Genomic DNA, 24,023 nt, shown 5'->3' with positions numbered 1-24,023 from the left:
CCACAGGGGGAAACAATACTCTTACACCCGGTTGCCACAAGGGTTCGCGCACTCGCCGCATTACTTCTCGAAGGCGCTCAAGGAAGACTTGCAAGGAGTGTGCGACACACTACTCAGCACGGTTTTACTGTATGCAGATGACATTCTAATCTGCTCGGATACACGTCAGCAGTGCCATGAGGACTCCATCAAAGTTTTGAGTGGATTAGCCGTGGGAGGCCACAAGGCATCCCGTTCAAAACTGCAGTACTGCCAGCCAAAAGTTGAGTACTTGTCTCGCGTCATTCAAAAGGGCATAAAAAGCATCTCACCCACGCAGCTCGAAGCTGTATCCAAGGCACCTAGGCCATTGACGGTCCGACAGATGATGACGTTTTTAGGGATGACTGGGTACAGCTCTGAGTGGGTGGAGGACTATACGATAGCGACAGCGCCGTTGAGGATGATGATAAAAGAGGCGGGTACAGACAAGCTTCGCGCTCCCTTGACATGGACCGAGGAGGGGGAGGACGCGTTCATAAACATTAAGCGTCTGTTGTTACAGGCCCCTGCCCTGGCGCTGCCGGATTATGAGAAGTGTTTCCACCTATTCGTCTCACATAGAGCGCAGCATGCGACAGCTGTCCTGACTCAAACACAGGGGGGGAGTGGGAAAAAACAACCGATAGCATATTACTCTAGAGCTCTTTCGCCGGTAGAGCAGGGTCTGCCACCTTGTTATCAGGCCCTGGCCGCAGCACATTTGATGTATGAGAAGGCAACGGCCGTGACAATGGGATATGACATTTGCATTTGGACACATCACAAATTGGCAAACTTGATTGAAAGAGGCAAATTTGTTCTGACCAGCCAACGGCAACAGGCTTACATGAGGCTCCTGCAGTACTCGGACGTTACGATAAAAACATGCCACGGCAGTAACCCGGCGGATCTGGTACCACTCCCGAGCGAGGGTCAACCGCATGAGTGTGAGGTGGAGGTACAGGCTTTCGTGAAACTCTGTCCTGATTTGGGAGTCGACCCGCTCGCGATAGCAGAACTCTCACTTTTTGTGGATGGGTCCTGCTATCGGGAGGGGGAAAATTTAAGGTCAGGATACGCCGTCGTACAGTGCAAACCTAACGGAGAAACACTAACAAGAAAGGCCGGACAATGCATGCAACCATGTTCGGCCCAGCTTGCAGAACTAATAGCACTAATAGAAGCATGCATAATAGCTAAAGATCGCACGGTTAACATCTTTACAGACTCTGCGTATGCGCATGGCGTATGCCACCTATTCGCGGCCATTTGGAAGGCAAGAGGCTTTAAGAAATCGGACGGCTCACCGATCCTTCACCACAAGCAGGTTGTGGCGCTTATTCAGGCTGTAAAGTTGCCCAAAAGCATTGCTATCGTAAAGTGCCAGGCACACAGAAAATACCTGTCCTTTGTGACGACGGGAAACAACGCGGCGGACGAGGCCGCGAAGGCGGCGGCTGCGGTGCCGTCCACGGCTGTTCTGATGTTTGCGGCCGAACTGACGACTGAGGTAACTGAGGATAATTTGAGTGATCTTCAGGACTCAGCCACGCAGGCCGAGAAACAGTCGTGGACGGAGAGGGGGGCTGTAAGGGGGGCAGATGGTCTGTGGAGGAGTCATAACGGTTTGATAGTCGCCTCCATCGATCTTCTGTCCTTAGTGATACCTGAGGCTCATGGTGTTGATCACTGTGGAAGAGCAGAGACCCTGAAACGAATCACGAAAATGGGATTTTGGTCCCCAAAGCTTCAGGCACAAATTGACGTTACACTAGCCAGGTGTTTAACATGCTTACAGGGCAATGTGCGCAAAGGAGTACCGACAGTGGCGGCTTACACACCCCTCCCTGAGGGACCATTCAGACATCTGATTATGGACTATACAGACATGATAACGCCAGTGCAGGGCAAACGATACCTCCTGGTAGTAGAGGACTGCTTTAGTCGCTGGATTGAGGCCATTCCATCTAAACACAAGAACGCGGACACAGTGATCAAGTTCCTGTGTCGCGAGGTCATTCCGAGATTTGGAATTCCCACGATATTACAAAGCGATAATGGCCGCGAGTTCATCGACAAGGTGGTTAAAGGGCTGATGCAGAAATTAGGTATAAGACAGCGCCTTTCCTGTGTCTATAGTCCCGGGTCGCAGGGGAAGGTGGAAAGGGCCAATCTGGTCATTAAAAACAAACTGTTGAAAATCTGTATGCAAACTAAGCTTAACTGGATTGATGCTTTGCCACTTGCTCTGATGGCTATTAGAAGCAGCGTAAACCGCCAAACACAGCTAACACCGCATGAAATGCTTACAGGCCGCAGCATGCCAGCACCGCCATTTAGACACCTGGCTAGGGGCCCGGCATTAGATATTTTTGAGCAAGATCTGAAAAAATATCTTCAGCAAGTGACTAAAATACATGAAGCTGTGTTTCGACAGGAGCAGAGAAAGGAGAGAAAGGGGGAGAAGGAGGCGGAGAAGGAAGCCACCAAACCGAGACTGATCCCTGGGGACTTGGTCTTCGTAAAGGTCCACAAGAGAAAGTGGTCATCACCCCGGAGAGAGGGCCCGTACGAGGTGATCCGATCGACTGGAACGGCAGTCCAAGTCAAGGGATCAGCGACCTGGTTCCACTTCAATCACTGCATAAAGGCCAGCGGCGATCTCTTGGGGGATACAATCGATCGCAGTTATGCAGAACCCGACATGGAGGGTCCGAGACGGCAACTGGAAGGTGCAGTGCCTGCTGATGCTCCCGCAGATGTTGGCAGCAGTGTGCGGACGGTCGGCCGGGCACAACGACGTCATTAAGAACCGTCACGGTCGACCCGTCCTTGAGGATGACGGGTTTGAGTGGGTAGGAGTCCCACGGGGTCCCGCTCAGGCTCAAGTACCAGCAGACTTTCATGACCAGGCTCAGAATCAGGCGCCCCCTTTTCCCTCCATCGAGGAAGGGGGGGAGAAGATAAGACTACAACCAAACGGGGTGTTTCCCGTAGGACCGCAAGGGCATGTTTTTGATTTTGACCATTCCCCCGTTACAGGCGGGGATACTTACCATTATACTAACGAGCATCGGGTTGTGGGGGTAGATAGGAGAGTTGAGCCTGTCCCGAACCAATCACAGGGGACAGGGGTGAGGGGAAAAAGGGAGGTCAAGGACACTGAGTCGGAAGAGGTGGGGGGACAGGATATGTTCCAGAGGACAGCCGGAACGTTGAGGGACTCAGTGGGCTCACTCTGGGCCAGGTTGAGGGGTTTGCTTCCTTCCGGGGAACAAGATGGGGGCGACTATGACTATGACGAGGAAGACCCGGAGGCTGACCCGATGTATAGGGCGGCTTTAGGGAATGAGTGGTTTAAGTGGGTCCAGTACACGAGCGCGCAGAATCAGATAGAGGATTGTTATGTCTGCTCCAAGGCACGTCCGGATAGGCTGCTGGTGAAGGGCACGAAGTTCAGTTGGGCTCAGTGTGACAGGGACGCAGAGGCATGGGAGGGGCCCCATAATAGTCGCCCTTGGTGCGAGGCAGAGTGTTTGGGGTTTCTCGGCTCTAGTCGTTTCAAGGCGGCAGGAAACGTCACGGATTTCAAGGATGTCACTATGCGGGAACGGTGTAGGAAATTGGATGTACGTGTGCAGGGGGTAGCGACGGGGTTGCCAATACCCAGAGGTGTCAAACTATGGCTGACCAAGGATTTCGAGTGCTTGCAAAAGGAGGGGACCCGGGATGTAGGGGAGGTGGCAGAGGGGCGGTGCACTACTATTTGGAGCATCACGACTAACTGTACGAAAGAAGGAAAGTGTGGACACGGGGTCGTGTTAAAGGGAGTGGATACCAACCCACGGCCTGTAGCTTGCCCTTTTCATGTCCAGGATATGGCACTGGCGGACCAATACTGGCTCTGCGGCGGTAGGAGGTTGAGGAATACACTTCCTTTAGATTGGTCAGGTAGATGTGCCCGGGTTCAGGCGATCATGCCAATGGTGGTCCTACCATTATCAGTGACGGAAGGACCTTCTGAGTCTCCTATCTCTCGAACGAAGCGTAGCTACAAGGCAGACCCAAGGGTGTATCTGGACAGCATAGGACAGCCAAGGGGCATTCCAGCCGAGTTCATGGCTAAGAATGAGATTGCGGCAGGGTTTGAGTCTATTCTGCCATGGATATCGGTCAATAAGAACACCGGGTGGATCAACTATTTGTTTTACAATCAGCAGCGGTATCTCAATTACACCGAGGAGGCGTTGGATGCAATGGGGGACCAGATGCACGCGACCAGTACGGTGGCGTGGCAGAATAGACAGGCTCTGAACTGGTTAATGGCGGAGAAGGGTGGAGTCTGTTCCATGTTTGGACAGTACTGCTGCACATTCATTCCGACGAATGTGGGGCCAGGGGGAAAGTTCTCCGAGGCCATGGCTAAGCTGAAGGATTTGAGGGGGGAGTTGAGGGGGAATTCTGGCCGGAATGAAGAATGGTGGGGGAGTGGGGTGTTGGAAAGATTGGGACAGTGGGGAAGCATAGTGATGCAGACGGGGATATCCATCGGGGTGGCAGGGTTGATATTGGTTCTCCTTTTCTGTTGTGGTATGCCTCTCTTGGGTAGGCTGGTAACTTCACACGTAACGAGCCAAATGCTGATGGTGGGACAGAAAGAGATTGAGCCACAAATCGGGCCATATCCTCAGCTTTATGCTGCCTTAGAGGGAGACGAGGGGATAGAGGATTAGGGGTATGGTGAGGTAGGGACATTTTCTTTTTGTTGGTTCTTTCCTTTAAGAGTGACGGGGGATGGTCTGAGTGCAGTTTTGTTGGTTTATTCCTTTAACTAGGAATTTTAGTCTGATTTTCTAATGATCCTTTGGGTGCTGCCTCTCTGCCGTGGTCCAGACGTTAGCCACTGTATAGGCTAGCGCTAGCTACGTTGGCGTGGTCCAGACGTTAGCCACTGTATAGGCTAGCGCTAGCTACCTTGGCGTGGTCCAGACGTTAGCCACTGTATAGGCTAGCGCTAGCTACGTTGGCGTGGTCCAGACGTTAGCCACTGTATAGGCTAGCGCTAGCTACGTTGCCGTGGTCCAGACGTTAGCCACTGTATAGGCTAGCGCTAGCTACGTTGGCGTGGTCCCGAGTGTGGCAGAGAGGCAGCACTTAGTTTCCCCCAATGATGAAACAAGTTGTGATATTTAACTAGCTATGTATGTGCATTCACATTCACTAACGTTAAAATAGTGTCATATTAATGTTAAATGTTCGCTCAAATAACGTTAGTTTTAGTAAGGAGACACACAACGCAATGCTTGCTCTTAAAGGAGCAGGCAACACCCTACTACTTTTATCACATTGCAGAACGTTGAGGGACAAATTGATACATTATCAAACATGTTTAAAATAGTTTCGGGACTCCTATGGCCTTAGAATTTTTTTCTAATCACGATCGCGAGTAAACTCTCATGTCTTAATAATAAAAAATATATATACAGGTATAAAAATATATATATATTTATTTTTTTAACACTTTGATTGCCTAAGGCTAAATTCATGATATACCATCCGTTGCCATCTCTATTTGTCTATGGAGAAGTTCCCCTTCTTTGCAGAGCTATAACTTTTTAAATTCTATTGCTAGATTGCCATTATTAGGGCCCATTCAAGGTCCTATATGTATTGTTCATTGTGTAGCAACGTTAAACTTTTTCATTCACATATCCATAGTAAAATATGGTCTAAAGTATAAGTATGTTTTCATCTCTTTCTGCAGCTTTCTCCAGAACGTGATTTATAGCCCCAAATGCATTATATTGATGATGAAATACAGTTTGGTAGGAATCTGTGCGAGATCAAATATTTCAATTGGACGTACTTCTAGAAGTTTCTACGTATCATCTGATGATGAACGGATGGGCGGGGGATCGTTTATAATTCCGTGGGCAGCGTTATATCATTAATCTAGTGTGGGTGATATGATCATCAGAGCAGTTTATATCGAACACGTTCAAAAATAACGCTGAATCTTACCGTATCTTCCTCGCGCCGTTGGACGATGAGCGTGGAACTGAAATATTCCTATTATGGGATGTAGAAATACGCGATCTATTTCCAGGTTGTATAATAGTATATACGTCCAAATCATGTTGTTTATAGAGTTATTGGCAACGGATCGCTATGTATTGTGTCGAGATCGAGTCCCGGGACCTATAGAGAGTGCCCGGAAGTAATATGGACGATCAGCACTTCATCCATATGACTTCCTGTTTGGCGCTTCTGCCGATCGGCCACCAGATGGCGCTCTTGAACCGCTAGAGGGTTGAGAGGAGGCCAGCACTGTGTCTCAGGGCTGCGGAGGAAAAATATGATTTCGATCACAGATTTTTGAAATATTGATATTAAAGACGAGTTAGGGCGTCCTCGGCAACTTTAGCATGGCTAGGAAAGATGCCTAAACACGTTTTCGGCAGTTAAAGTGTTAATAGAAGTGCGGTACCACCGCATCCCGCGGTGATTAGCCACACACACAACCGCGGTGAGAAAATGTCATACCAGCATACTAATACTAATGCATACTAATGTTAGGTGCAGACAGTATTAACCTGTGTTCAGGGGAGGAAATTAGGCCACTTTACTCGCCAAATGAGAGTATTTTCTATGTTTGGCGAGTGATTCATGAAGAGCACTCGCCAGTCTGGCGAGTACTAGTAAACAAAACAAAACAAAAAAATCATTCTGCAATCTGCTGATTCGCTCACTGGCACAAGCCGAACTCTGACTCCCCCCTTATGATTCCTCCCATTTGCGCCTCATAATAATCCGACCATAACCAATGAACATCATCGTTGTACAGATGCGCTCTAAGCTCCTCCAATGAACACTTGTTTTCTAGAAGATGTCGCGCATCTAGGGGAAGTGGACAGACCAGTGACCACTGCGCGCAGACCTACAGACTCCTGTCACCGGCTTGACAATGTAGACAAATTTAGACAAAAACACATCGTGGATGAAAATAATTGCATGTAGAGTCGTCGCTTTCGGATATCAGTGCGGTCTGACAGGGGGGCGAACAACAGCACACGACGTTCTCCTTCGAGTCGGATGAGAATGACAAGTGGGCGTGAGGCTAACCAGCATTAGCCGGCTAGCTACCTAGCATGTAACAAGCTACCATAATGCGCATTCAACATAGTGGACTATACTGAGCGGCTTTGCTTAAATGCAGCCGAGTGACATTTTATTATTACCGGGTTTCCCCCCATATCACCACTCCAGGGCTGTACGCTAAGCTTTTTCACGAGGGGCACACTTGCCCCTAAATTAGAAATTTAGGGGCATAAAATATGTTTTAGGGGCAAATTTTTAAATAACAATTTTACCATTATAGTGCAAAAAAATATGTTCCTCCTGCCTCATTACTGTGGTCCTTTTATTTAACATTTAAGTGCTTTTGTTGTCAGGTTTGTATCTTTTATAATGAACCAACTAGGGCTGGGCGATATGGCCTAAATATGATATCACGATATTTTCTGACCTTTCGGCGATACACGATACACATAGGGCTGGGCGATATGGCCAAAAATGATATTGCGATATATTTTGGCTATATCGCGATACACGATATATATCGCGATATTTTTACATTTCCTCTAAATCACTTAAAAATGCTTGATTTAACCCTTTGATGCATACAGTCACGCCAATATGATGATTATAATAAGTCCCTGCAACATATGTTTGCATTATTAAACCATGAAGATGCTTTAAAAAATAATGTAATGAAAATGTACTAAGAGTAGTCTACTGACACAATAATAAAAAAAATTATTTACATCTAAGACAACTCTTGGGTGCCTAAGACTTTTACACAGTACTGTGTTTTCTATCCACTTTAGCCAAACACACACACACACATATATATATGTATATATATACACACCCTACTGTGAGAAAATAATAATCACACACAAAGGTATAATGGCTTATAGCAGACTTAATGATTTTAGAATATTTCAGATAATGAAATTAAATGTTTATATCATCAACTATCCAGTTAGTATTTATACTGTCTGTAACGTTTGGCTACTTTAAATCATTGAATGTAGAGAGAGAGCGAGAGAGAGAGAGAGAGGGGGCGAGAATGAACAAGAGAGCCAGCCCCCGCCCCCCCCCCCCCCCCCCCTCGGGGTTTGTTCTAGGTTCGCGTTTTGATCGTCTAAGCTGCCGTAGGTGATAACGTCACACTCGAATGTAAACAGGAAGAGATGGAGATGGAGACACACGGAGATGGAAATTGAATGATATACAGAAACGAATAACTAATAAATATGAAGTTATGTTTAAACTGCTGTTGTCAAGCGTTGTCAATATAACCCACCCCATTTCCTCACGAATGGAACTAGTCTTGTGGAGTCCGCTTTGACCGTTTACCAGGGTTAGCAGCTATCGCTAGTTAGCTTAGCATAATCCTAATGGATACCTTGGTTAGCAGCTACCGTTAGCTCATTGCTCGTGTCAATTAAATTACATGTTATTAAAGGTCCGCGCTGGTCTGTCTAATGAAATTACAACCGCAACATTATATCGCAATGTACAGCCCTGACTACACTAACGTTAGCCTATAGCTCCGCCGTCCCTTCTCGAGGAAAGCACTGCGAGTGTCTCTCGGCCGCGGGCGGCGCCATATAAACTAAATACTCGATGTTCGCGATATAGTACAGTACTACATCTCGGGTAGAACAATCCACGATACATCGAGTATACTCGATATATCGCCCACCCCTAGATACACATCACAATGTTTTTCTTTTTTTACCCCAAACAATTCATTGAGGCTTACCAAGACAGTATTTGAGTTTGCAAGCTAACATTAAAGACAAAATAAAATACCCATGCATTTAGCATTTTTATATTATATATTAGATTTAGATTATTGGATTATTAGATTATATATTGCATATATTTAGCAATGAGATATTATATGATTTAGATATGAAATATGATGAATTGAAAATGGGGGACCCTGATGTAAACAAGACAAAAGTCTTTCTCTGGTCTGCATCCCCTTAACAATTGTATGTATTGAGCTGTACTGTACCCATTCTGCAATATGTTAATAAAGTTTTAAATCAATCAATCAATCAATAAATAGCATTTTAGCATTTTTATGAAACTACTGTATATTTGTATGTCTCTAAATGTTTTGATGAATTGAAAATGGAGGACCCTTATGTAAAAAAGCCGAAAGTCTTTTTCTGGTCTTCATCCTCCTGTACTGTATTGTACCCATTATGCAATCTGTTAATAAAGTTCTCATTCATTCATTCTGACGGAAAACAGAATAATTTTGATTGACAGTCGAGTCTGCCAATTACGTCACACCGCTTGCACCCGCCCTGCTGTTCTTAGCACCAATCGGCAAGCGCTATTCGTTTTTGACTTCCTGAATGTCCTGTGTGCTGACAACAAAGCTACTAACATTAGCTCCCCGCGGCCGACGAGTAGGAGACCAGTGCTCCGCAGGATGACTAAATGAGGCATAATGATTTTACCTCAACGAATGTTATAATAAAAGCCTTTCCATATATCTGTCTGATTGAAAACTTTATTAACAGACCACGGAATGGGCATATCTCAGCACGGGCTGAGATATGAACGAGTAACGTGTGGACCAGATTGACGCGACACAAGGTTTACACAACAGCCCCCACCCCTTGTTTTATTGTATTTGTACCTGTACTACCTGCTGTCAGCTGTTTATCTCTCTCTGTGAGCTTGATTAGCTCACGTTAGCTAGCATTAGCTCCGCTGCTAACCCTGAACTAAATCAATGACTAGGTTCTAAAGCATTTTGAGTAGTTTTCACTGCACATAGAAGCAACCAAACAGCGGGAGAATTTCGGGAGCATATGACCAAAACCCAGTTAGGAACCATCGATTCCCATCCCTACTACTAACTTTACATTTCTTCATAGCTAAATCAGACAGTCTATCAGAGTGAGTAGTGCTCAGTTGATTTTCCCCGCTGATCATACCTGAGTGCTCAGCGTCATCACACGCCTTGGATAATTTAGGAGTGAAATGCGAATGCAAGGCTTGAAATCACTACTCGCAAGCCCGCCCCCAAATATTATTTACCAATCGCAACGGCCAATTAAAGGGGCAATTTGCGATAATCTCGTCGCAGTGTACAGCCCTGCACTCGCCCATATGCCCTTCACAACGGTAATGTTGTCATACTTGTCATTCAGAATACACCTGCTGAACCCCTAGCGTTGACATGAGATTCGATTCCAATGTATTGTCACCATACAGCACAAGTACAGTACAACCAGAATACATTTGGCATCCAACCAGAGTGCAAATGTAACAAGTCAAGTTCAAGTTGTTTTATTTAGCCATTACATTACAGTGAAATGCTTGGTTCTTTCACTGCCCAGCCCAGTCCAACCTAGACCAGCCCAACTTTCCCTGCCCAACCCAGCATCTTTCACTGCCCAGTTCAGCCCAACCCAGTCCAGAATAGTTCCCTCTTTCATGTTAATACTGTATGTGATATCCTAATATTTTGAAGAGTAGAGACAGTGTGATTAATACATGTTGTATGCTAATATTGTGGAGAGTAGAGACACTTATTAATGTTTTATGCTAATAAATATTTTAAATAGTGTGATTATTACTATGATTGAAAATCAATTTAGATGAAGACATACAAAGAAGTAATTATCACAATTAGCGATTTATTTTTGGCTGGTAAAAAAAATCATCTACTCGCCAGTTGGCTGGTAAGCCAACAAGTTAGTTTCCTCCCCTGCCTGTGTTCTTGATCATCTACATGTTGGGTGCAAACAGTATTCACCTGTGTTCTTGATCATCTACATTTTAGGTGCAGACAGTATTCACCTGTGTTCTTCAAGAGTTTGACAACTCAAAACACATGTCTGTTCTATTCCATTGGTTATGTAAATGTAAACAAACCTTTCACAGGCTCAACGTCATGGAAAACGCATTTTAACTGTCACATGGCTCAGACAATACCTTTCAAGAGTGACACAAATATCTTCAATCCAATAAAACCATGAATGTAGATCTAGGCAGTAGTGTTCCCATAGTGACCATGGATCGGTCCTTTGAGGAGCATGAAACAAGCCGATCTGAGTAATGTTTTGGCGTGACCAGAGAGAACAGAATGAGGATTGTATGCAGCTGTGTGGGCGGGGCCAGTGGTGGCAGTCTGTGACTCATCCTGTAGGTATGTTCTTGGCTCCTCTCAGTGTTTACATGGTGCTGCATGACTCACCCACTCTGCCGGAGACCTTGTGTGACACTGTGGGGTGTGTGTGCATGGATGTACATGCAATACTATACTTCTGAGGACCCAGAACTTTGGATACATTGAGACATAAACTTTGAGTTCTAGAAAATTGCTATATTATTATTATTATTATTATTATTATTATTATTATTATTATTATTATTATTATTATTAATAATAATAATAATAATAATAATAATAATAATAATAATAATAATAATAATAATAATAATAATAATAATAATAATAATAATAATAATAATTATAATAATAATAATAATAATAATAATAATAATAATAATAATAATAATAATAATAATAAATAATAATAATAATAATAAGACATTTTAGCAGCTTTTCACTCTGACACAGACCCAAACACAGACCATTTTAAGATTAGCCTGAATTGACCAGATGTGACAAACCCCACCCATCGGGCACTCCAAGCAGAGTATTAGGGATGTTGCAATATCAGGATTTGGTATTTGATAACTGCATTATTATTTCTGTTCTGCAATTGTGATTACTAGTGGTTGTGGCGTGTGTGTATGTATGTGTATGTATACACTCACCCAGCAGTGGTACTTTGTTCTGAAGTAGTTCGAAGTACCCGGAGGTGAGGATGCCTACAGGGCTGCTGGGTGTGAAGCGTCCCTCCTTCACAAGGCGCTCGCACGTCTTCATCAGAGTGGTGGAGAACTGGGAGGGGTCCACACCGTAGTCACGCCAACCACCCACGCCGTCCGCAACACCTGGGAGGAGGAGGAGACAGTGGGTCATTTGGTCAGTCCAGTCGCATCAGTGTTTCCCTTATATGCACTGCTGCTAAATCATGAGCGCCGCTGCTATGAACTAGATTACCCCCAGAATAAAAATAAATAAATAAAAATGTATTATTATTATTTTCTTTTTATCATTCCATTTGGGCTGTGGGGGGTGCTTAACTCATTGGCTGCCAGCTATTAGCATTGGCCCTGTGGTCGCACTGCCACACTTTAAAAGATAGGAGTGAGTCACCTTGTTTGTAGAGCTATAACTATATTCTATATTATAGCTATGGATACAATACTATGGCCCATTTGACATCGAGTATCTATCGTTCAATATGTGAAAAAGAAATAATTTTTTTCATACATACATTCCCGTTTTATACCGTGGTGAATATGAGTATGGTTTGATTGGTCTGGGGTAATTCCTGAAATGCTGAGGAATAGCCTTATGCGTGTATTATACTATAACCGTTGCCGTTTCTTGCCTGGACCCACTATTATTCTCAAATCAAATCTATATCATATAGGTATTATGTTTCATCATGAATGCATGAAAGGGAGGGGGGGTCGTTTTTTGATGCTTTGATCGTCACCAACGGCATGTTGTGGAGTAACGTTACACACACACGTTCGGATCAATATGAAGACATGGTTGGATCAATGTAAGATTGATATCAAATAGCCCTTACCTTGACTAGGATGTACCCCGAAAAGAACATTTCTATTATCTGATCACAATTCCAAGTATTGATGTCCATCGTCCAACATAATCCACCACACATCATGCATCGGGAGCATTTGATCCTTCTCACTCCGACCGTTATAACCGATCAGCTTGGCCGAAGAAACAAAAGCCGACCCGGAGACATTTGATCGACGCACAGGCCAAGATACAAAGTTACAAAGGGTGCTCGATACCACCACCTGGGAGGATCTGGCCAGTACACGTGTATGCTTTCTACAACGCAGTTGTGTTTCCGGGTTCCTCTGATTGGCCACTGACCTATGCTATTACGCCCCCCTTTACACAGATCGCCTGAGCGCCGGCTTGTCTCACATGACTCGGTCCAGCTCCAGCAGCAGCGGCCGTCTTCCGCCTGCGGTATCCTCCCTCCGAGGCGGCTCGTTCTTATTATTCTCCCCCATTGTTCAGGTCGACATGGTCGCACAAACACCCGTTGGAGGAGTAGTGGGGGAGAAGAAGAGGAATATTTTTAAATAGCAAGAATTATCGACTGGCAACTCTGTGCTCATCAGACCTGCAGCTGCTGGTACTGTATGGAGAGAGGCGGGGGGTCTCATCTCCATGTACAGTAGCCGATTAGAAGACACACAACAACAGCGGGGGGTCTCATGGGGAAACACAACCAACACTCGTCTTTATTAAATGTTGTTTTGGGTTTCCCCCCGCCTCTCTCTCCATACAGTACCAGCAGCTGCAGGTCTGACGAGCACAGAGTTGCCAGTCGATAATTCTTGCTATTTAAAAATATTCCTCTTCTTCTCCCCCACTACTCCTCCAACGGGTGTTTGTACGACCATGTCGACCTGAACAATGGGGGATAATAATAAGAACGAGCCGCCTCGGAGGGAGGATACCGCAGGCGGAAGACGGCCGCTGCTGCTGGAGCTGGACCGAGTCATGTGAGACAAGCCGGCGCTCAGGCAAGAGTGTAAAGGGGGGCGTAATAGCATAGGTCAGTGGCCAATCAGAGGAACCCGGAAACACAACTGCGTTGTAGAAAGCATACACGCGGCCGGTACTGCACCCTCTGCGTCGCAGTATGCCTTCTACCGGCAACATACAGGTCCCTGACATTGAATAGGATATTAACACTTTGGATGCCAGCGGCGCGTTTTGTCGTTAGTTCATGCCGCCAGTTGAGTGCCTGCAACGCTATATAGCGTTTGTTTGTCGTATTTTTTATTATTGGCGATTTGAATTCATATTTCATCAATCGAGCCTCACGCTAGTGTTGCAGAGTCTCTCTGAGCTCAATTGGGAATATACCGCCGCCTATCATCTCACCCTGTGTAACTGCACCCCATTAGTTTAGACTGATGAAGGGGGGGGGCAGTTTCCTCATTTTACTTTTCCGTCAAGCCAACTGAAGAGACCAAGTGATCTCCGGCCCTCAGAACAGCGTGGATTATGTATTTCCAGCACCCAACGCTGAATCAATAAACGCAATCGATATTTGATTGGCGATCAGGAATTGGAATAATATTTTTGGATAACATCTGATCTGAGGTAAGGAATCTATTTTACCAGTCTTGGGGTAATCAGAGCTTTTTTCACAGATATATCAACGTGTCCCATATGTGTGTGTGTGTGTGTGCAATCAGGAAATGAGAATACACTTTTCAGATCGCTTCTATAGCGTGCATAAGTACACATATACTATCGATAATCTAGCGTTTATTTGAAAACGATTCATAAATAGGCCGAAAAATGACAACGTTTTTGTGTATGCCAGAATATTCCAGTAAATGCTGTTTATCACGGAATCCATATATTTTCCTGAAAAACGAGGGCTTTTCAAAATGCTATAAAACGGAAATTAACCGATTAAAAAACAATCCGTTTCGACAATGTTGACTGCAAACAAGTCATTGATAAGCGACGGGCAGATTAGACACATAGCCATAATTTAAGACAGAGATTATGCGTTCACAACGCTATCATTGAAGTGGGTGCTGGCATTTAAACACGTTTTACCATGTTCACCAGTGGTAATCAAAGTGTTAAAATCGAAAAAAAGGAAAAACGATCAAATAACGTGTATATATATACGCAGGGTACAAAATAGTTACACGCCCAGCGCCACAGGCGTGTAGATTTAATGTTTGGCCGTCATAAATTAAGGCCTGGGCGCCATCTGGCGGCCAACAAAATCCACTGCATGAGTCGGCATTAATATGATGCAGGGAGTAGCCTCCAGCTGAGCGAGAGAAATGTCGTGGGAGCGGGTGGAAGTTGCCCAATCTGGAACAATCTCCGGGGCTGCAGCTGGACCCTATTGGATGCGGGCGTGGTGAGTTGAAACGAAAGTGAAACTGTGTGTGTGTGTGTGAGATGCGCTCTGCTCACGAGATCAAGTTTGTAACATGAGACGCACATGAGATCTGTCTTCATCCGTTCTTTAGCCTACAAAAAAAAACCTGCAATCGCGTTTTTGATTGTGCTCTGATATTTAATTTTGCATTTGATTTGACCAAATATGTGGAGGCATATTCCCGGAGTAGCTCCCCCGGGTCCCCCCTCAAAATTAAGAAAAACAGGCGACAACATTAACGTTGACGAGTCCGTTGCTACCACCAGCTTGGCTTAAATTTGAGGGGGGGGGTAATGTTTTGTATACCATGTCGTGCCAAAGCAACGGATAAAAGAAAACGAATTTCATTTGTCATCGGGACGTCGGTGATGAAACTGGAAGCCATCAAAAGCCACGAGACGTCACGCTGTCACAGGGACTGCTCTGTTAGATACAAATCACAGTCTACTCCGCTCCTGGCTGCTCCGACTGTACGACTGTTGACCAAGCTGTCAAGAGTCGACTCTGGCTAAAATGCGGATACTATTCCGTAACGCCCACGCTATAGCGAAAAAAATCAAGACCATACAGGGACTTCGCCTGGATGTGCGAGTACGTTTATTGTGTTTTTTTTATAACGTTAGTCCAGCATGTTCATATAGGTGTGTCGGCTTTCACTTTCAGCTAATTATTTATGGTTGTAAAGCCTACCCAGTGGAATGCATGATCACCAAGACAAAAACATTTCTCAATTAAATTATGTTGTTTATGATATTAATTGAAAATAGCATACGAGAGTATTATATAGTAATAATAACACATGGCGATATACTAAAAAGCTATTTATAATTTTTGGCTGGTAAAAAATCTGGATGGCTAGTAGTTTTTAAAATCTACCAGCCAAATGGCTGGTAAGTCAAAAAGTTAAGTTTGTTCCCTGTATATACGTGGTGAACATGAATAACCTATCTCAAACAATTCTAAGGTCGTTTTAAGTTAATTCTCTCTTTCACTAATATAGATTCCGGCGGCACGTGCACACGCACATAATGGATTCCGGCAGCGTGCATGCAGCACAGCACCGCTGTTGAATTATTTTTCAGGGGAGACACTGCACATCAATGTGTTTTATTGAGACAGTAGGGAAGACTAGAGTAGTCAAGTATTTCTATTCTATTTAGTAAGGCTGAATTTCGGCCGCACTCATTATCCAATTTGATTTAGATTCACAAGGTCCTGATTAAATTTGATTTCAATTCAATATAGATTACATTACGCTGGTTTAGGGGGCGTGCCCGTGGTGTCAAAAGATGTAATTTGGTCAACCAAGTTTCCATAGTAGTTCAGAAACTCTGCAGGGCAAACTAGAGACATCTGCAAGACGGGAGGGAGGCATTCTGGAGATAAGGTCACACATCCACTGAAAATATATAGATTAAAAGATCCATCTTGGGAGTTTAACAATTCAATATATATTTTTTCACATCCCATTCCCTACTATTAGGCCAATATTTGGGCTCAGAGGGAGACAGAGTAGGAGACATATGATATGACTCTCATCTCCTCTGACAGTCTTTGTCTGCATGGTGAGTATTGTCACGTAAACTGCAGCTGCTCCTAGTAGCATGGTGAGTAGAGACAAAGGCAAAGCCAGATCAGGTCACCAGAGAAGCTAATTATCACCAGGACAGCTGGCAGTTTATATTTTTAAATTGGAACTAAAAAGGATACAACTCCATCCCTCCTGGACTTTTTCTACAAATATGCTACTTAGACATCTGTGATGTGTATGGTTCTTCAACCATTATCTGAAATGAAAAAAATTATTCTAACCGTTACCCTAACTAACCTTACTGTCATGCACTTGTCCTAATATACTAACCTACACTGTAGCACTCGTGCATGATTTGGTGAAAGAGTGCGATTGTGATTATTGTGGAAATAGTGGAAATATTGCAATATAATAAATAAATTGTGTCAGTCTACTTGCTTGTCATAAAACCATAGCAGTGACTTGTATTCCTGCTATGTAATGTAGCCTAATGATGTTCCTAGCTGATGACATAGAGCTAGCATGGCTTTGACCCTCTGTGTCAGTGAGTGATTTTAGGCTTAATGAAGGAAAACTGGTTTGACAGAGGATCTTTTTATACATAATCCATCCTCCTAACAAGGTTTGCCTGTCGGATGGATGGGCCGGTATTTTACTGGAAATAACAGATTCCTTGACCGGTGGAAAGTGGAAACGGGGAAGTCCCCAGTCTGTATCTGTGGTCCTTTCGCTTTCAGTGTCTTTAGGGAGGGAGAGAGAAAAAAAAAGAGAGAGAGACAGACAGACACACAGTCAGCACACACAGCTTACCCACAAAGCTGTGGGAAAACATGCAGGAAAAAAAGTTATATCGCTGCTTAGCCCTTGAATACATCAAGATACATACATAGACAGTTCAAATAAAAAAGACAAAGGGGAAAAAAAGAAACAGGAAAATCCCACAGACTCATCAGTGCTCCACACACAAAAACAGGTCAAACAGTAGCGCCTTTAAAGCTAAAACTGGACGAACATGAAGTAAAGGACCTGTTGATTTAGAGCCTTGTGACAGGGCTTACGGCAACAAGCCCTTCTGAAAGTAGGCCTATGCCGCCCGACTGGTACAACGCAGCCCAACTGGTAAAACGCAGCATGGCGGTAAAACGCAGCCCGACTGGTATATAATGCAGCCTGACTGGTACAACGCAGCCAGACTGGTATATAATGCAGCCTGACTGGTACAACGCAGCCCGACTGGGCTGGCAGGTCACTGCCAGAGACACCATGAGCTGCCAACCAGCAAACTTGTGCTGTGGGAGCCAACACACGGACATCGATCACGAGGACGTCCCACATTAACCTACGTGGACGTACTCAGGAGATGCGGGAACAGAAAGCACCGGCGAGCTAGCCAGATGGCATGCATGGAGGATCGGGATGACTGGAAGCACCGATGGAGGGCCCGTCCAAGGACGACCTAGATAGATATGACTGGTACAACACAGCCCGACTGGTATATAATGCAGCCCGACTGGTACAACGCAGCCCGACTGGTTTCCCCTAGTAGGCATTAGTGGGCCGCCCACTAATCAATGAAATTAATCCTATTCAAGGTTTACATGGAGTAAAGGTTTACATTTGATTCAGTGTGATCCTTTCTTTGAGACCTATTAAAGTGTCTACCGCAGTCTGAGTAATGTCATCCCAGATCGAGTACTCGCATGAATTACTTGAGTAGTGCTCAAGTCATTGTTAAAGGAAATCCATTTTTAGAACACATCTTAAAAGTGCATGGTAGCAGCAATAACGAGATATTGCGCCGCGGCCTCACACCATTCACTGATATCGAGTCTCAGATATACACAGCCGATTTTATTATGTCTCGCTCCGTGGACATAGCCATTATACCCGATGCTTAATGCATATTGTCAGTCACCATTGGTAATAATTACATTACCTCCACTGTCTGCAACAGGTATCTCCACTAATGGAATGGCATGTCCATATCGATATTAGTCCATGAACGCTATGCAAAGTGGGCGACATGTGGTTGGCAAAATGTGGAAATGCAAACATAAGCTAACTTTCAACGCAACAACATTTTCAAAGAACACGCTCACAAACAAGCACTTTGTGATAGCATGTTTTTTTAACCGAGCACCCTCAAAAACCACTCTAGTTCACGCCCATCCCGACCTCAGTCAAATGGGAAAAGTAACTCAAAACGGTCATCTGAATCGAAACCGAAACGCAAGATTCCCAAATTGCTGCACCTCTGATTGACGTCATATACCGTAGATGCACTTTGCATCTAAAAATATAAAAACGACTAACTAATATTGATTGACTAAGACCGACCAATCGATTTAATGGACTAAGAGCAGGCAGCCCTTCCTGATATTAGTATCTGTTCCTTGGCTTGGACTGGAGTCAACATTACTGCTACAGGCTGGGATGGTGGTGACGTGAAGCATCACCTTGAGTTCCCAACTGTTTCAGTCCATATAAATTCCCAGCACCACCCTCAAGTCTCTCCCATGATTGATCACACAACTCCACTGACAATGAGTGCAATTTCCCACAATGCTCTGCGTTTACATTAGCGTGAAATCAGAGTGACAGAGAGAGAATGATCAACAGCAGACACTAGTTAAAAACCACCTCTGCTTTGTAAGTTTGTATTACAACTCTCCTCAATGACTGCAGAATTACAACCAGAAGGCTGCTGCTGTCTCTCTCTCTCTGAAGACAGTTTTTGTGTGTGAAGCGCTGATGAGTCAGTGGGATTTTCCCGTTTCTGTTTTGAAGTTTATTTTTTCTTTGGTGTCTTTTTTTATTTTAACTGTGTCCTATGTATCTTGATGTATTCAACTCAAGGGCTATTTTCCCACAGCTTTGTGGGTAAGCTGTGTGTGCTGCTGACTGTGTGTGTGTCTGTCTCTTTCTTTCTCTCCCTCCCTGAAGACACTGAAAGAGAAAGGACCACAGATACAGACTGGGGACTTTCCCGTTTCCACCAGTCAAGGAATCTGTTATTTCCAGTAAAATACTGGTCCATCCATCAGACAGGCAAACCTCGTTAGGAGGATGGATTATGTATAAAAATCTCCTCTATCAAACCAGTGTTCCTTCATTAAGCCTAAAAACACTCAGTGACACAGAGAGGGTCAAAGCCATGCTCGCTCTATGTAATCAGCTAGGAACATCAGTAGGCTACATAGCAGGGATACAAGTCACTGCTATGGTTTTATGAAAAGCAAGTAGACTACCGATACCATTTATTTATTATATTGCAATATTGTCCACAATAATCACAATCGCACTCTTTCACCAAATCATACAGTCCTACCGTACAATTTCTAGGTTCCATGGTGGTTAGCAGAAGGGGAGGGACATTGTCTCGATGAGGTGTAGGGATGCTGCCAAGCCATTTTCAGCAGTTTATTGAACATTTTTGGTGGTAAAACCATACCAAACAATTTGTTATTCAATACACAAAAATGCCAAATCTACTATCGGTCATCAACTGTAAAAATACAATCCCAGTCCCATATTGTCCAATAATCTTCTCTGTGGATAATATTGGTGCATGTCTCTACTACTACTACACAGAAATGTACAGCATACTGGATGTAAACAGAATACAACAAAGCCTAATATATAGGCCTAATGGGAACAGGCAGTGAAAATATGAACCCCTCAAAAAACTGAAATCTGAGCAAAAGGGGAATACGGTATATTGTCCATTTCAATTGTATAGCCTGGCAACAGAGGCAGGTCTGGCACAGATCACTCATGTATATAGCATGTGAGCTCTTAACACTTTGACTGCCATGAAACGTGTTTTGACGTCATTGCGGGCCATGCTCAAGTTGCCGGAGGACGCTGTACAGCGTCCTTATATCAATATTTCAAAAATCTGCGATCGGATTCATATGTCCCCTCCGCTGGCCTGAGATCCACCAGCAGGACCCACTGAGCTCTCTGGCGGTTCAGGAGCGCCATCTGGTGGCCGATCGGCGCAATCGCTTTAACAGGAAGTGGCATAGAGGTTGTGCTAGACGTCCGTAGTACTTCCGGGTGCTCGCTATAGGTCCCGGGACTCTGGCTCGTCACGCTACACAGTGATCGATTGCCAATAACTCGATAAACAACATGATTTGGACGTATATACCATTATACAAGCTGGAGATGGACCGGGTAAATTTACATCCCATAATGATAAGATTTCAACTCTACGATGATCGCCCAACGGTGCGCGGAGACTGGGGTGAGTTTCAGCGTGTAACGTTACCGTCTTCGATACTAACTGCTATTATCAACATTTGACCCACATTAGATGATTGGTATAACGCTGCCCACGGAATTATAAACGCCCCCTAGCCCATCCGGTCAACATCAGATGACGTGTAGTAACTTCTAGAAGTAAGTCTAGTTGGAATTTTTTATATCGCGCTGATTGCCATAAAACTGTATTGCATCATCAATATAATGCATTTGGGGCTATATATCACGTTCTGGAGAAAGCTGCAGAAAGAGATGAAAACATACTTATACATTAGACCATACTTTACTATGAATATGTGAATGAAAAAGTTTAACGTTGCTACACAATGAACAATACATATAGGACTTTGAATGGGCCCTAATAATGGCAATGTAGCAATAGAATTTAAAAAGTTATAGCCCTGCAAAGAAGGGGTACTTCTCCATAGACAAATAGAGCTGGCAATCTATGGTATATCATGAATTTAACCCAAGGCAACCAAAGTGTTAAGGTCTCTGCATAAGGGAAACTTTTAAGATCTACTTAAAGTATATTGCCAGATTCCATATTATTTAGAACACATAATAATATCATAATATGTAGGATTGTAAAACATGCCGTCGGTGATAAGTTGACGACAGGGTCTATGGTCCCTCCTGTATTCAGTTGTGTTTACATTACATTCTTTTGTATAAAAAAAAAAAAAAAACGGACAAAGCATTTATTACTAGCAACTAGCTAGCTAACATTGTTAGCAACATGGCCGCCTCCATGCTCAACCATTCTGACCTTTCTCAACACCGAAAGGTTTCCTTTTAAGTGGCAGCTTCTGGGCAGAAACCGAGAGTTGTGTCACCTTGAATAAATCATATTTGACCACGGCTGTTGGAATTCTCTCTCTTTGGGGTATCCGCCAGCACCAGCTACCACTGCCGCTTGTACTCGCACGGATCTCTTCTAGGTGAAAGGTCATTCAGTGTTTAACCTCAAAATAAAGAGTTATCCTTGAAAATAACCACAAAATTTGCTTCCACATCATTCCTACGATGATTCAAAGTGTCATAATTGGCATGAATTCACCAGACGTGCATATATAAACGCCAACTATGCGTGATGTAAAGGTTGTAGGTTAGAGGGGGGGGTCTGTGTTGTGATCCAGGGAGACACGTGCTAGCTAACTGACTGAAGGTCAACCGGTCACTGTACGGTACTGTAACGTTTTTATCGTATTCCCCATGTTCACATTGGGAGGTTAGTTGACTATTGGTAATAGTATATCCCCTGCAGTGTGTTCTGTATGTAAACATCGTCTGCGTTGAACACGGAACTACCAGTAATATAATTGAACACAGTATCAGACAAAGTCTTACCCAACACGTCTGAGTTCTTGTGTCGTGCGATAAAGCAGGCATCGTCTCCATAACACATTCCTTTTTTAAAAATCCCCTTCCTGAAGTCCTTGCCGAAGCCATAGCTGGCTGTCACCAGGCTGTATTCCCGCCCGTCGCCTTGGGACAGCCCGCCGAGTACAGCCCTCGCGACCAGCCTTCCATAGGACAGCACGGAGAACATCCCCCAGCACAAGCCCGGTATCCCCGCTGCACGAGCCCCGGTCTCCCTCCAACCCCCAAACTCCTCTACAGAGCTAGTCCGATTGTCTTATCCGCCCATCAGCCCGGGCTGCTTCAGTTCCGACGAAATACGGACGACTAGTACGAACTATGTTTGTGTCAATGATAAAGTCACAGAAACGTCGGTGTATCTTGAAATATTCGCTGCAGTTTTATATTTCTGTTAGTTTTGGTTAGGTAGAGCCTGTTCCTCCAGTGTGTGCCATCCTGACCGACATGGTTCCACTCCACGCACAGACAGAGCTGCGTTACATCCGGGTCCTCTGTGCTTGTAGTCCGTCGCAGAAAACTGCGCATGCAAGGGGGTGTGTTTCATTAGCCTTACCAGAGGCGCCGTTTAACCGCTTTGCCATTCGACTATCTTTGGTTGGGTTTTAGCAAGCTCTACTGACGAGCTTATGTAATGCATACAAAGCTCGTCAATATAGCTAGGCTTTAGCCTACTTTGTAATCCATTTGCTGCATTCAATTACATCACCCCACACACAAACCTAAAACGTGGCCCATGTATCATGGTCTAGTGGTGATAAATGGCAACTGTTTGGAGATGCTTCCAGCTGCATGGAAAAAATAGTATACGAACAGATCGAAAAGTACCTCGCGAAAAAAAATCTAATCTACGAATTCCAATCTGGCTTCAGAACATCCCACTCCACTGACACATGCCTTCTCTACTTGAAAGACCACATCAAACAAGAGGTGGACGCGGGCAAATACTGCGGCATGGTCATGCTGGACCTACAAAAGGCCTTCGACACTGTCAATCACACCATTCTGATTGACAAGCTAAAAGCAATTGGTTTTGATAGTTTATCAGTGAGCTGGATACAATCCTACCTGGAGGGGAGGGAACAGATGGTGGAAGTAAACGGTACACTATCCCCCCCCCTCACAGTGAGCTGTGGTGTTCCACAAGGAAGCATACTAGGACCGCTACTATTCCTAATTTATGCAAATGACATGTCGTCAGCTTGTGACTGCAACTTGTTCCTGTTTGCGGACGACTCAGCCCTGCTGGTCTCTGACAAGAACAAGTTACAGGTTGAAAAAGCCCTCAGCTCGGAACTAGGCAAAATCTGCATATGGCTCGCCGACAACAAACTATCATTACACATGGGCAAAACAGAGTCCATTCTCTTCGGTTCAAATAACAAACTCAGCAAGACCGACGGCTTCTCGGTTACAGTGGGTGACAATATTATCACAAGGAAAGATGAAATTACCTACCTGGGTTCCATCCTAGAGGCTAATCTTTCCTGTGACAAAATGGCATCCAATGTAATAAAAAAAGTCAACCAACGAACGCGATTCTTGTACCGGATCTCCTCTCTGGTAAACAAGAATACCCTGAAGACTCTAGCAGGAGCACTCATTCAAGGGTACTACGACTATGCTTGCACCTCATGGTACCAAAGCACCTCAAAGGCACTAAAAAACAAATTACAAACATCTCAAAACAAGCT

The 24,023-nt window shown here is 44.4% G+C and overlaps 1 protein-coding gene across 1 annotated transcript in view; it reads right to left on the bottom strand.

The window, feature by feature from the left end:
• LOC311236390 (protein phosphatase PTC7 homolog) overlaps positions 1-22,783 on the bottom strand; it is a 44,540-nt gene extending 21,757 nt beyond the window's left edge. Inside the window, exons 1-2 of the mRNA XM_084324058.1 lie at positions 22,300-22,783; positions 11,899-12,078 (exon numbers count right to left, since the gene is read on the bottom strand). Coding sequence (XP_084180184.1) covers positions 11,899-12,078; positions 22,300-22,501 — 382 coding nt within the window. The 5' untranslated portion in view covers positions 22,502-22,783. The remainder of the gene's footprint in view (positions 1-11,898; positions 12,079-22,299) is intronic.
• Positions 22,784-24,023: the final 1,240 nt, after the last annotated feature.

This window comes from Notolepis coatsorum (assembly GCF_963971535.1).
Source record: "Notolepis coatsorum genome assembly, chromosome: 11".
In the NCBI taxonomy this organism is placed as follows: Eukaryota; Metazoa; Chordata; class Actinopteri; order Aulopiformes; family Paralepididae; genus Notolepis; species Notolepis coatsorum.
The sequence above is the reverse complement of the archived record's forward strand: the minus strand, read 5'-3'. Positions and strand labels throughout refer to the sequence as shown.